Source organism: Alosa sapidissima, chromosome 8, assembly GCF_018492685.1.
Source record: "Alosa sapidissima isolate fAloSap1 chromosome 8, fAloSap1.pri, whole genome shotgun sequence".
NCBI classification, from domain to species: Eukaryota; Metazoa; Chordata; class Actinopteri; order Clupeiformes; family Clupeidae; genus Alosa; species Alosa sapidissima.
In genome coordinates, this window is record NC_055964.1 from 36,096,245 (window position 1) to 36,110,849 (window position 14,605).

Genomic DNA, 14,605 nt, shown 5'->3' on the forward strand with positions numbered 1-14,605 from the left:
ATGCAAGGATAATTGTCTTGTCGGCTATTTTTAGTTAATGAATAAAACGAAATTTGAAGAAAGAAAGGTGACCTCTATGGTAGATACGGCCATAGACATGACTGGTTCGGTTTTGCATTCACATGCCATAAAGTTTCTTCTCCCTCTTCAACCTAACTTTTTCCTTGTCTTCCAATGATTGGAGCTAAGTAGCCTATTCAATAATATGTTAACTTTAATGGCGACCTAGCTAGCAATGCATCTGTAAAACCCTAGGCCTACATGATTTCTGTTCAGCTGTCCGAAATAGCTGTTTTCTAACCAACGCTCATTGAAACGGCAACCTCACTTCATGTTGATCGACTGTGTGCAGGGGGGGCGTTGTCACGCATGAAAGCAGACTGGCTGGCAGATCAGTCACATAGCCTACGCAGATCGGTGCGCAACCGAGGACCATGGCAGAGAAGTTTTAATTTTAAACTCTCCGACGTTCTGCATCTAATAAGCTAACTATTCCGTCAGATAGCTATTTGTGTCAAAAGAAATACACTTACAATTTTAAGCATTTTCAAGCACTTTATCCGAAATGCAAGCACTTTTCAAACCTTGAAAACGCAACATTAAAATTCAAGCATTTTCAAGGATTTCAAGCACCTGTACGAACCCTGGAAATAGCAACACCCCGCCAGCACATTGCCCTTCTCGATGTGCACTGGTTAGCATCATAGACAGTAAAAGAAATGGACGAACAGACTCCGTCGTTTTCAATGGGAGGGCACTGAGTCAAATCATGATCATGGTTATCAAAAAACGATTTTTCAGTTGGTCCCCCCAGTAGGCTACTGCGCAGACTCACACTTAACTTCGTGACGTTAGCCATAGAACTGAATCTTGTAACTCATATGATAGATAGGCTACACAGAAATTCTTCTCACACTTCCTTCGCCTTCAAAGTCATCAAAGTTAAACATTTATTTATGTATTATTATTAATATCATCCTCACCAAGTCGTGTTAATGTTGAAGCTACCATACATGATCATCTTCAAAAACAGTCATGCTAAAACAAAACAAAGTTATAGCCTTGAAGCTAATCTTCTTTCCACTTTTCCGACCTACGGTCAATCCATTGAAAACCTCTGAAATGATTACTGCCGTTTTTTTTTTAATTAGGTTTACTTTTTTATTATTATTAGGTTGCCTCTGTGTAATGCTTTACCTTAACATACGGTCGTGTATGCTAGGTTTTGCTTATGAGTTACCGTCATAGACAGTAAGGTGGACTGAGCTTCTTATCCAAACAATACAGTTATCTCCCTACGGCGCGAAAGAGAGATTACGTCAAAGCTAGCTTCCCTCCAACCGAACAAGCTAACCATTCTTCTTACGGGTAACCAACGTTACGGACGAGGTAGTGGAGTCTGTTTTGCCTTTGTAGTGTTTATGTGGATTACACAGAAGCTACAATATCGGCACAGGATATATGTTATATGAAGTTATGGTATTTCAAAAAAATCCTAGAATGAATGGGCTTCTATGGGAGTTAGCAGAGAGGTGGTCCCTCCAGCCTACGTCGATTCTTCTACTTCCGGGAATTCGCCTGCCCCCTTGGTTAGCATACGTTAACGCTTGGCTCTGGTGCCGTCTATGGGGCGGACATAATGGCGGCCATTATACATGGATTTCTATGCAACGTCACGAAAACATGCGTGCTCAACCAAGAGGCAGAAAGCACCATAGAGCAGTGGTCTCAAACACCCGGCCCGCGGGCCAAATCCGGCCCGCGTCCTGCCTAATTCCGGCCCGCGACGTATGACAAAATAATAATGTAATCCGGCCCTTGAGGCTATTAATTGCGACAAACAACGATACTGATTAAAATAGACAATAGATCCAGGTACGGTGACAAATCTCATTTGTAGGCCTACTCTGCTCCACTATGTGCAAGACATCCAGAGCTTGATTCAAACCCAAAATCGCTGCGCAAAGTTTTCAGGAAATACTTGTATTACACGCGAGAAACACAAAGACGTGCATATGTACACTCTTAAAAGTGCTGGGTTATTATTTTAACTAAAGCACTGGGTTAATGACATTTTTACTTTTTATTGGGTTATCATAACCCATGCTGGGTTATTGTTAAGACCCAGGTGCTGGGTTAGTGGCTGAGAGCACAAAAAATCATGTAATGCACCCAGTGCCTGGGTAATTTTAACCCTGTCATTGGTCATTATAATATAGTCTTGACAATCGCAAAGACATGAAGACAACAGTCTTGTACCCCTGGAACAGTGTTCTAGAATATTTGATTGCAACCGTTGGTCCTCCACATCAAGCGACAAGCCGGCAGTGAAAGCTCGAAGGTATGTTGAACTTGTGTAAAATCCGTATGCCACAATTTATATGATGATGTATGATATGATATTTGGTAGAATGCATAGACTAATCCGGTGTAGGCTAACTTTTTGAAGATAGTAACGTTATATTAAGGTTAACATTAACAGTGACGTTAACGTTGCTACACAAGCTATTTTTCAAGCTATTTGGTTATGTTAGCTGCTAACGTTAGCTGCTAACTTGCATACTGTAGGCCAACTGGCTAACTTAGGATAACACATAAGTAAACTCATTGTAGAAGTGTTTTTAATCAGATACTGTATTCTATGACGTCTGTTGTGGTTAGAAAGTGCTTTAACGGGATGTGTTTTCAGCAAACGTTAGGTAGGTAGAAGCTAGCTAGTTAGCGTTAACGTTAGCTTGCCACTTCGCTGGCCATTGCAGGGAGTCATAGCAGAGGTGAAGTTCGGCACTTCTTTTGAATCTGAGGGACTAGATGTGACTACATATTTGGCATTTACGTTCAATTTAAACAGAACAGAAACAGTAAAGCGGAACTTCAAGCTTAACTCTGCCAAAATGCAGCCTAGGGTGTTTTGGGGAATGTACCTGAATCAAACTTTAGTTTAAAACCATAATTACGTCCATTTTTAAGCTTCTATGAGTTGTCGTTTTCGGGTGGGGTGGCCTTTTGAATGCACTACTATTTTGATACATGATCGTGTCAAAATCTGTATTTTTAAAACACTAAGAAGGCTCAACACAACTTGAAACTTTGATCGAAGTATTATCAGTGTCTATACACATGAACTCGAGCATTGAGAACATTGTTCGTGTACACATAGTTTACTAAAATGAAAGGGTTTGTTTTTAAAGCAGCAGGCCCAGACAACATACCAGGACGAGTGTTGAAGGACTGTGCAGAAGAGCTGAAGGATGTTTTTACAGACATTTTCAACACCTCTCTGGAGCAAGCAGTCATCCCATCACTTTTCAAAACTGCCACCATCATACCCGTGCCAAAGAAATCATCACCATCATGCTTCAATGACTACCGTCCTGTAGCACTCACGCCCATAATCATGAAGTGCTTCGAACGGCTAGTCATGTCACACATCAAAGCCACCCTACCCCCCACCCTGGACCCCTTCCAGTTTGCATACCGAGCCAAACGATCCACGGAGGATGCAATCTGCTCTGCCCTCCATCCAGCCCTCACCCACTTAGACAATAAAGACTCATATGTGAGAATGCTGTTCATAGACTTCAGTTCAGCATTCAATACCATAATACCACAACAACTCATCAGCAAACTGGACAAGCTAGGATTCAGTACCTCCCTCTGCAACTGGCTGCTGGATTTCCTGTTGCAGAGACCACAAGCAGTACGTGTCGGGAACAACACCTCAAGCACTCTGACCCTGAGCACGGGGGCCCCTCAAGGGTGTGTGCTCAGCCCCCTGCTCTTCACACTGCTAACACATGACTGTACAACCACTCACAGCTCCAACCATCTGGTGAAGTTTGCGGACGACACAACACTGGTGGGCCTCATCACTAAGGGCGATGAGGCTCACTACAGAGAAGAAGCAGACCTGCTGGCTAAATGGTGCAAAGACAACAACCTCCTGCTAAATGTCAGCAAGACCAAGGAGATTGTTGTCAACTTTCAGAGAGGCCACAAACAACTGCCACCACTGTCCATCGACGGAGATGCTGTGGAGAGAGTGAGCAGCACAAAATTTCTGGGGGTGCACATCAGCGACGACCTCTCCTGGACCACCAACACAGCATCACTGGCGAAGAAAGCCCAGCAGCGCCTCTACTTCTTGCGCAAATTGAAGAAGGCAAGTGCCACGCCTCCTGTCATGACTACATTCTACAGAGGGACCATCGAGAGCATCGTCTCCAGCAGCATCACAGTGTGGGGCGGAAGCTGCACAGATCAGAACAGGAAGACCCTCCAGCGCACTGTTAACACAGCTAAGAGGATCATTGGAGCACCACTCCCCTCCCTGCAGGACATTTACACCACCCGCCTCACCCGCAAAGCACTAATGATTGTCAAGGATACAACCCACCCTGCACACGAACTGTTCAGCCTCCTGCCCTCTGGAAAGCGGTACAGGAGCCTCCGCTCCCGCACCACCAGACTGGCAAGTAGCTTCATCCACCAAGCAATCAGGATGCTGAACACTCTACCCACTCTCCCATCACTGACAGCCCCCCCCACCCACCAGCCAACCAGGAACCTAGGAAACTAGGATCCTGTCTACCAAACCCCCCCCCCCCCCCCCCCAGTTACTTCATGTAACTGTTAAGACTATAGAAATATACAACACAACTACCTCTATTTTTTTTTTAATATATGTCCTATATTTCTATTTTGATACATACATGTTCTATATTTCAGTCTTGCACTTTAATTTAATGTTTATTGTCTATGGCTATGTCCATAGTATGTCTATGTCTGTATTTAAAGCATGTCTATGTCTGCATGGGAGAGTAAGAAACGAAATTTCAATTCTTTGTATGACCAGTGCATGTAAAGAAATTGACAATAAAAGCCGACTTGACTTAAAATAGCGCTAGCGATTTGATGCGATCATGTATAAAAGTAGTAGTGCTCCCATCATCAAAAGGCCATTTCACCTGAAAACGACAATGCAAGCTTAGAAGTGGCGCTTCGGACGTAATTTTGCTTTTATGACATCCTCTACATTCACATTGCACAGTAGCCTAGATCACAATCTACATATTTGTCATATAATGTATTGATAACAAGGTCCTCAAATTGTCTATAAACTAATGCTCCGTACATGATTATCTGTTCCACAGGCAATGTTCAGCCCCACTCATATTCCAGATCCTGCCCAGTTTACAGCTGCAACACAGGTACACAGTAAAACCTTGACCATCATCACCCTAGCATCTATAATTTGGTTCTTAGCTGAAGTTCACTTTGGTTTCAGTCATGTGAAGTTTGTCATCAGGAACACAATATATGAGCAGATATATCTAACTAGCCTACTATTCAAACATTGCCTTACATACTGAAATCCACTGCTTCATCAATCCCTTATTTAATCAAATATATCCCTGTTTGTTCCCTACATTTACTATGTGTGTCTGTTTCATAGCCATGTACAGTTACTCCCAACAGCAGCAATTTTTTTTTACTTGATGTATTGTACAGCTCAGCTGTGCTTTTGCCGTTTTCGTTGCTGTGCTGCTCAATAATGGAATAATAACCATAATTTAGGTCAAAATTGAAATCACAATTATTTAGCCTAAACCAGGAGTTCTCAACATTTTCTATCCCATGGCCCACCTAGACATACTTGTAACAAAACAGGGCCTGGTAAATAGCCTATTGTTAACATACTGTATGTGAATGTTAGCCTCTTATATTGACCTGGGTTAAGATGAGTTGCATGTGTGGCAATTACTCAGCCCACTGACTTTAGTTTATCTAATTGTGATAAACTTGACGTACTGTTCACTCCAATAATTTAGTTTTTCTTTATTTTCTAATGACACCGGATAATGACGAAGGACTGTTACAGCGACCTCCACACCACCCTCTTCCAGAGCTCCTTCAGAAGACTAACGATAGTAAGATATTTTACATGTAATGTATGTTATCATTTCATAGTGACAACTGTTAATTGGCAGAAGGAAGCCAAATATGAAGGGCTGGGCTCTCCTGAACGTAAGCTATTTAGCATGCAGATGGAGAACACACTGACACAGGCACACACACACAAAATACACAGCACAGTCCTATTCAAAATGGAGAATGACAAAAATTACAGAAAAAGTTTGAGAACCACAGGTGTGGGGTCACTCGTTTAGCTCTGTTAGTTGGACCTGGGTGATGCTGTTATTTGTGTAACGGGCCCTTTTTCTGTATTTCCTAGTGGCACAAGATGATTGGCAACAAGAGACACCCAGTGATGAGCTCTCCTGAATGTAAGTTAATTAACACGCAGACACAGAACAGAGTCTGTAAAGCAACTTTGTAAGCAATTAAAGCTGTGTCACTCACAGACACTCATTTCGGTTACATTACCTGTACAGTCTAGTCTGTTCTCCTGCAATCAAACTAGCTGTCTTAGTCTAAAACTACATACAGTCAAGTTAGTTTGACCCGAGAGCATGGTGGCTAGCTAGCAGGTATCTTTATATTAAAGACAATGTTTCTACTACTAGGCTGATAGAGATTCCACTTGGTAGTCACTAGAGTAGCTGGCTGCCTGTTTCAGTTTTAATTTTGGGTAGGAAGAAAAGTCTCTCTCTCTCTCTCTCTCTCTCTCTCTCTCTCTCTCTCTCTCTCTCATAGGCTAGGCTGTGCAGAGTCCAAAAAGGCTGCCCTCATTCATACGTCATTCTGACTGAATCCGATATGATCTGACACTGATTACCTAAAAGAATCATTAATCTTTGTTTTATTTAAATCCTTTTTAATCTTTGTGTTTCAAGTGTCCCATCTGTCCCGTCCAGACCTTCCACACAGGATCCCTCAAAGTAAGACATATTTTAGTGTATGATGTGTTTCATGTGTCTATACTTTTTACTCTGTGTTATGGTAGGCTAGAGGCTGAGAGAGGGTAGTCACTAGAGTAGCTGGCTGACTGTTTCGGACAAGACACATTTCATCCATTGTATTTTTGTTAACACCTATATTTTTTCTGTTTTCCACAGGTCAAAGATTTCCCAGATCAGCTCCTGCAGGATGCACAGGTATTTTGGACAAGTTCTCTCTACTGTTGTCACTACACTACTGTATTATGAGCATTGCTAGTTAATTGTTTGTTTTTTTTTAGTTTTTTGTAAAATGTTTTTTAGATTTTAGTAAAATTGTTGTTCAAAATGAAATGAAACAGTGTTTGAATGAAATGAAACAGTGTTTTTTACTTTTGTACTGTAGCCCATTTGTGGCAATCAATAAAAAATATAAAAATTAATATAATGTATTCTCCTATGTCTATTTCAGCTGATTTTTTCAGCCCTATTTCACCTTGATGTACATAAGTAAAATAAAGTAAAGAAATATGTTTTTGGAAATCCATAAGCAAAAAAACAGAACACCCAATAGTGGGTCAAATATATAACCCAACAGAGAGGTAAATATGAACCAGTAATGGACTGGTAGGTCATATCCATTTTTCTGGGTTATTTTGACCCATCATGTTAGTAAGAATGACCCATAGTTGGTTTGATAAAAGTAACCCAATTTAGAGTTAAAGTCACCAACCCAATGGATTATGTTATTTTAACCCAACATGAGGTCGGTCCAATAGTGACCCAGGTACCTGGGCTAGGAATAACCCAATTTGGGTTGTTTCCAACCCAGCATTTTTAAGAGTGAAATGACGCGGAAACGATGCAGGCCATAGTGTTGCAGAAATTGAAGCAGAAATTAAGCAGAAATAGGCCTACACCAAATGTTGAAAAACGTTCACGTGTGATGAAGTCTTAGGTAAGCTATGTTATTCACCTATTCTAATTCTGAAGGAGAATATCCTTTTGGAGATTATGATCGATCGTCTATGACGGTGATAGTCACGGTGCGTCTGTGAATGGAGGTGCGTGTATACAACGGTGTCCACTAAGCATACCATGCTTGTTTCGACCCTCTGCCCAACATAGCGGTTGAGGTTGCAGTGGTAATCGTGATGATAGTGTCCGTAATGGATGTGGTACAGACAGCAAGGCTAGTAGAAATAGGGCTCTAAAGAACTACAAAGTCACCCGCAATATGATGCGAACTTCTGGGTACTGCAGATTACCCGCGATAGGAACTGTTTGACCAGAATACTTTATTGTAGGCCTATATTGTAGTAATCTATTACTAAACCACAACATCTTAGGTGTTGGTATACATCTTAGGTGTTTTCCTGTTAATTTGTTATGTGGGTAATATGAAAAAAGGAAAGTAAACCTGCTTAAATATGTTCATCCAGTATTTACTGAAAGGTGCATAATTTGAGGTGCTTGCCATCCAGTGACAAATTAGATGGGTAAATTTACCCCCTTCATAAACTTTTGTTTTACTCAAAGATTTTTACATTTACAGTAGGACTTTATCTCTGACCACTTTCAAGCCATGGCCTTTTGAAAGTTTGATATAAAAATGCCCTGATGCCTAGTTTGCCAGGTTTAAAAAAGTAATGAGAGGAAATATTTTTATTTGGTGTGAAACACACACACATACTTGTTTTTATGTTTTTCATTTATTTTATCATTTGTATTAATATTTATTTTATCATTATTTTATTTATAAGCTAAGGTTGCTAGCACAGGTGTCTAAAACTAGATAAAAACACTTGCACTTTCTGTTTGCAGTTTTGTGTGGTATTTGAAAAAAAGAACATTGCATTTTCAGAAATAGCCGGCCCTCCAATCAGATGACGTTGGCAGAATTGGCCCCCAGCTCATTTGAGTCTGAGACCCCTGCCGTAGAGCAATGCAAAAGAGCAAAAGAATAAAATGAGTTTTTGTGCTGAAAACTGCACCAATTCGAAATCACAATGGTTAGAGAATGTTAAATATGTTCAATATTCCTAACGGAATGCATGTCTTCGCCAAAAATTACAAAATACGATGTTATAATAATAATGCAAATGAATGGCAAACATTGAAATATAGTCTGAAATGAGATGTTGTTATACAAAAAAATCCGATTGTAGCTTACAGCAGCTGACTATTTAGGTTAAGTTTATAACGTTGTGGACGGCCACCAAGCGCACATGCGAGTAAAAATGATGCCGTGCGAGTGCAAAAAAATATTTAGGCGCACTGGTGCGAATGACTTCTAACCATGTCAATGTTTGTCTACAAAATACACCGCAACATCGAGAAACATTACTGGTGCAAACCATAGAATCACGTCGCGAATGCAGCATAAAAACTACACCTCCCATCAACGTCAGCAGTTTCGCGTTGTGACTCGCTAGTAGTCGCTTCTATCAAATCCAAGAGCGCGCAGGAAAAAGTGAAAGTTAGACTAGCCAGCCAAGATTAGCCTGGCTAGCGCCACCACTTCTCAATGAGACGTGGTCTGGGAACCAAACGTTCATTTTCTCGTATTTGAAAAAAATGCCCAGATCCGTTTATTGGGTGCCACGGATGTCTATCAAATGCGTCTGTGCATAGCTCATCATCGTCTTGCTTTCCCCCCTGTTCTGTGATTGGTTCCCTATCTCAGGCGAAAATTTGCTCCATGGTCTCCAGGCTGCCTTAGCAGCGTGAATCAAATCGCGCGCAAGGCAGCATGGGAACACCCAGGCTAAGCCAAGATGCAAAGATTGAAGAAATTAGTTCTTCTATCCACCGAATTCATTGTATATAGGAGGAACAGGATGAGATTCTGAGAATGCAGTGAGAGAAGGAAAGGTAACCTAACATGCCTTTTAGCCCAGTTGACGTATTGGCTGCAATATGCAAAATATAGCAGTAGCGAACCGGCACAAAAGTAGCCTCCCGTAATAACTCCCATTTTATTCAATGCAGATATTTCAAATTAAAACTAAAAGTATAAAACGTATATCATTGATTAGCCTATGCTGGGTTTTGTGGAAGAGGAAATGGACTGTTTTAGTAGTAGTATTAGGCAGTATGCAATCAGATAGGTCACCATGGGCATATTTGGATTAGCTATAGATGGATTCACAAATAAATAAATTAGCCTACATTTGGCAGGATACCTGATATACAGGCTAAATGCAAATATGGCAATGTATTATATTATTTTACATTAACAAAATGTAGGGAAATAGAACAGACTGAAAATAAAGTAGGCACTGATCTTTAAAATCCTGTTTCCTGTAGCCTAAATGTTGTCAGTCATTCTTAATATTCGCAATTGGTGCACTGGCATGTTTAACTGTTAGCTGCAGTGTAATGTTAGATTATGTGTAAGTTAAGTACAGAACTGACTGTGCGCCCAAATTTTTGTCTGTGCTCATAAATTTTTTAACTTGGGCGCACAAGTGCTCCTAAAAAAAAATGTTAGTGTAGAGCCCTGGTGTGTGTGTGTGTGTGTGCGGTGTATGTGTGTGTGTGTGCGCGTGTGTGTGTGACATGGGGAGACGGGAGGCCCTTCTGACTGGCATCTAGTTTTCCAGTTCAGTGTGCCATGTGACGACCCTGCGCGCGCACACACACAGATACACACACACACACACACACTCCTATGCCCATACCCTAATTTGAAGGGTCTTGCCAAATCAGCAGTTTCCCCCGCAGTAGGAAGGTGAAGGTGGACCGGTCACACTGTTCTGCATTCTCCCGACGCCATGGAAACGCACCGCAGAGAATCTCAAAAGGACATTCTCCCGACGCCATGGAAACGCACCGCAGAGAATCTCAAAAGGACATTCTCCCGACACCATAATAAACGCACCACAGTGAATCTCAAAAGGGCTCAAATAAAAGTGACTCTCTTCACATGGTTTGATCATCCACCCACCTCACCTGGAGAAGAAGACCAGAGAGTGACCTGGCCTGCTCAGATTGTCACCAAATGCTAGGGCTGGAATGCTGAGTTAAGAGCTAAGTCAGTCTATGAGCTAAGTCCTGGTACATGAACTAACGGCATCATGTGGTGTGAGACAAGTATGGGCGTTTGGATGTACAGTTTGCATGTATACAGTTAGCGTTAGTTAGCATTAAGAGTGTTTGCACTCCTGCCTAGTTAGCATTACAGTGTTTGTACTGCTGCTTAGTTAGCACTGCTACTTAGCTAGCATTAGAGTGTTTGCACTTCTACTTAGTTAGCGTTAGAGTGTTAGCACTCCTGCCTAGTTAGCGTTAGAGTGTTTGCACGCCTGCCTAGTTAGCGGTAGAGTGTTTGCAAGCCTGCCTAGTTAGCGTTAGAGTGTTTGCACACCTGCCTAGTTAGCACTGCTGCTTAGCTAGCATTAGAGTTTTTGCACTCCTACTTAGTTAGCGTTAGAGTGTTTGCACTGCTGCTTAGTTAGCACTGCTACTTAGCTAGCATTAGAGTGTTTGCACTTCTACTTAGTTAGCGTTAGAGTGTTTGCACGCCTGCCTAGTTAGCACTGCTGCTTAGCTAGCGTTAGAGTGTTTGCACTGCTGCCTAGCTAGCATTAGAGTGTTTGCACTCCTACTTAGTTAACGTTAGAGTGTTAGTTGCCTAGTTAGCACTGCTGCTTAGCTAACATTAGAGTGTTTGCACTCCTACTTAGTTTACGTTAGAGTGTTTGCACTACTGCTTAGTTAGCACTGCTACTTAGCTAGCATTAGAGTGTTTGCACTCCTACTTAGTTAGCGTTAGAGTGTTTGCACGCCTGCCTAGTTAGAACTGCTGCTTAGCTAGCACTGCTGCTTAGCTAGCATTAGAGTGTTTACACTGCTGCCTATTTAGCTAGCATTAGAGTGTTTGCACTGCTGCTTAGCTAGCATTACACTGTTTGCACTGCTGCTTAGTTAGCACTGCTGCCTACTGCTCTACTCTGCTGCTGAGCCGTCTTACCTTGGCCTTAAGGAAGTTGATGACGTCCTGGTTGCTGTGGTGATCTCGCTCCAGCGCGGCCATGCACAGCTGAGCCTTCTCCACCTCGCGGCTAAGCGCCGAGATGATGTTCTCGAAAACGCACACGCGCTCCTGCACAGAGTCCAGCTGCTGACCCACCACAGCAGCAGCGGCGGCCGCCTGGTCCTCCCGTAAGCTGTGGGCGAGAGACATCTCCTCCTGACACCTCCCACCGCCACCCTCCCCGCCATCCACCTCCAGCAGAGGGTCCAGGCTGCCCGCCCCAGGGCTGGAGAGCTGTGAGGGGAGGGCCAGGGGGGGTTGGCTGGAGGTGGAGGTTGACGGGGGTAAACTCTGCACAGCTCTCAGGAGGAGCTGCAGGTGGGACACATGACTGCTGCTCTCATGCTCTCGGACCTTCTCTGTGGTGCCCTACGACACAGGACAACACAACACCATGGAACACAAATATACCCTACGACACAGGACAACACAACACCATGGAACACACAAATATACCCTACGACACAGGACAACACAACACCATGGAACACACTATATACCCTACGACACAGGACAACACAACACCATGGAACACACTATATACCCTACGACACAGGACAACACAACACCATGGAACACACAAATATACCCTACGACACAGGACAACACAACACAATGGAACACACTATATACCCTACGACACAGGACAACACAACACCATGGAACACACAAATATACCCTACGACACAGGACAACACAACACAATGGAACACACTATATACCCTACGACACAGGACAACACAACACAATGGAACACACAAATATACCCTACGACACAGGACAACACAACACAATGGAACATACAAAAATACCCTACGACACAGGACAACACCATGGAACACACAAATATACCCTACGACACAGGACAATGGAACATACAAAAATACTCTACGACACAGGACAACACAACACAATGGAACACACAAATATACTCTACGACACGGGACAACACAACACAATGGAACATACTATATACCCTACGACACAGGACAACACAACACAATGGAACACACAAATATACCCTACGACACAGGACAACACAACACAATGGAACATACTATATACCCTACGACACAGGACAACACAATGGAACACACTATATACCCTACAACACAGGACAACACAACACAATGGAACATACAAAAATATCCTACAACACAGGACAACACAATGGAACACACTATATACCCTACAACACAGGACAACACAACACAATGGAACACTAAATATACCCCACGGCACAGGACAACACAACACAATGGAACATACAAAAATACCCTACAACACAGGACAACACAACACCATGGAACACACAAATATACCCTACAACACAGGACAACACAACACCATGGAACACACAAATATATCCTACGACACAGGACAACAACACAATGGAACATACTATATACCCTACGACACAGGACAACACAACACAATGGAACACACAAATATACCCTACGACACAGGACAACACAACACAATGGAACATACAAATAATTTTACAAAATGTAACAAAACACATTGAAACACACAATGCACTACAATATAACTAAACACTTTGAAACAACACAGAAAAACATACCAAAACAACACAATAAAAAGCTAAAACACTGAAATACACCTACTTAGAGTAAACAACACATCAAACAACCTACACAAGTAAAACTCCATTCACTATAACATTATAATACATAATATATAAACTGAGTCTGGGCCTTTTTGAACATGTTGGACAAAAAAGCTTCCAGCAGATCAGGCCAGATGTGAACAGAATGGAAGTGAACTGATCTGAAGTGGAGAGCAGCACAAGTACCTTGAAGGTGCAGCCGACGGCGCAGAACATACAGGAGTCTTTCTCCTTGGACGCCGCGTGTTTACCATTCTGGAGAAACAAGAGCGACACATTGGCACATCACGGTGACCCAAATCAGAACGCTCTCTCGTGGGTGATGTCACATGTGGAATAAACGTTCGCCAGCGTGGTCAGACAGCGTGGTCAGACAGCGTGGCCGCGGGGCGGAGACGCAGGGATGTGTTTACCTTCTGCTTCTTTTCTGTAGTCGCAGGCTTCTTATCGCCTTGACGATGGCAATTATGCACCTATAATGACACAGCACACCATATGTACTTCTGTTACTATGACGCAAACAAAATCATCTCAAAACAATTACTTTCCCCCGCGCTATTGGACATTTACATAATGAGAAGAAGGTATCATTTCACAGTTGTTGATTGTTTCCACACTGCCTCTCTCTCCCTTTCTCTCTTTCTTTCTCTCCCTTTCTCTGTCTCTCTCCATCTCTCTCTCTCTCCCTTTCTCTCTCTCTCTCTTTCTGTCTCTCCATCTCTCTTTTTCTTTCTCTCTCTCGCTTTCTCTCTCTCTCTCTCCTTCTGTCTCTCCATCTCTTTCTCTCTCTCTCTCTCTCTCTCACTCTCCCTCTTCCCCCTCCATATGCAGAACTCATTCCGATATCCAATTTCACCTCTGAGAGGCCAGCAGGAATAAGTTCAGTTTTATGTGAGCTTTCTGACTATTGTTTGGTGCTCGTTCCCCTGCAGATTCTTGTGATTTTTCCGTGGTTGCATCATGACCATCTGCCCCAGGCCAGGTGGAACCTTCCAGAGATTACCCAAACAGAACATATCTCACATCATGACCATCTGCCCCAGGCCAGGTGGAACCTTCCAGAGATTACCCAAACGGAACACATCTCACAGAGGCACACAC

The 14,605-nt window shown here is 42.6% G+C and overlaps 1 protein-coding gene across 3 annotated transcripts in view; it reads right to left on the reverse strand.

Moving 5' to 3' along the window:
* traf1 (TNF receptor-associated factor 1) overlaps positions 1 to 14,605 on the reverse strand; it is a 35,925-nt gene that overhangs the window by 11,634 nt on the left and 9,686 nt on the right. For all 3 annotated transcript variants that reach the window (XM_042100583.1, XM_042100585.1, XM_042100584.1), the window contains exons 5-7: positions 13,918 to 13,977; positions 13,691 to 13,759; positions 11,815 to 12,246 (exon numbers count right to left, since the gene is read on the reverse strand). In XM_042100583.1, the coding sequence (XP_041956517.1) occupies positions 11,815 to 12,246; positions 13,691 to 13,759; positions 13,918 to 13,977 (561 nt within the window). The remainder of the gene's footprint in view (positions 1 to 11,814; positions 12,247 to 13,690; positions 13,760 to 13,917; positions 13,978 to 14,605) is intronic.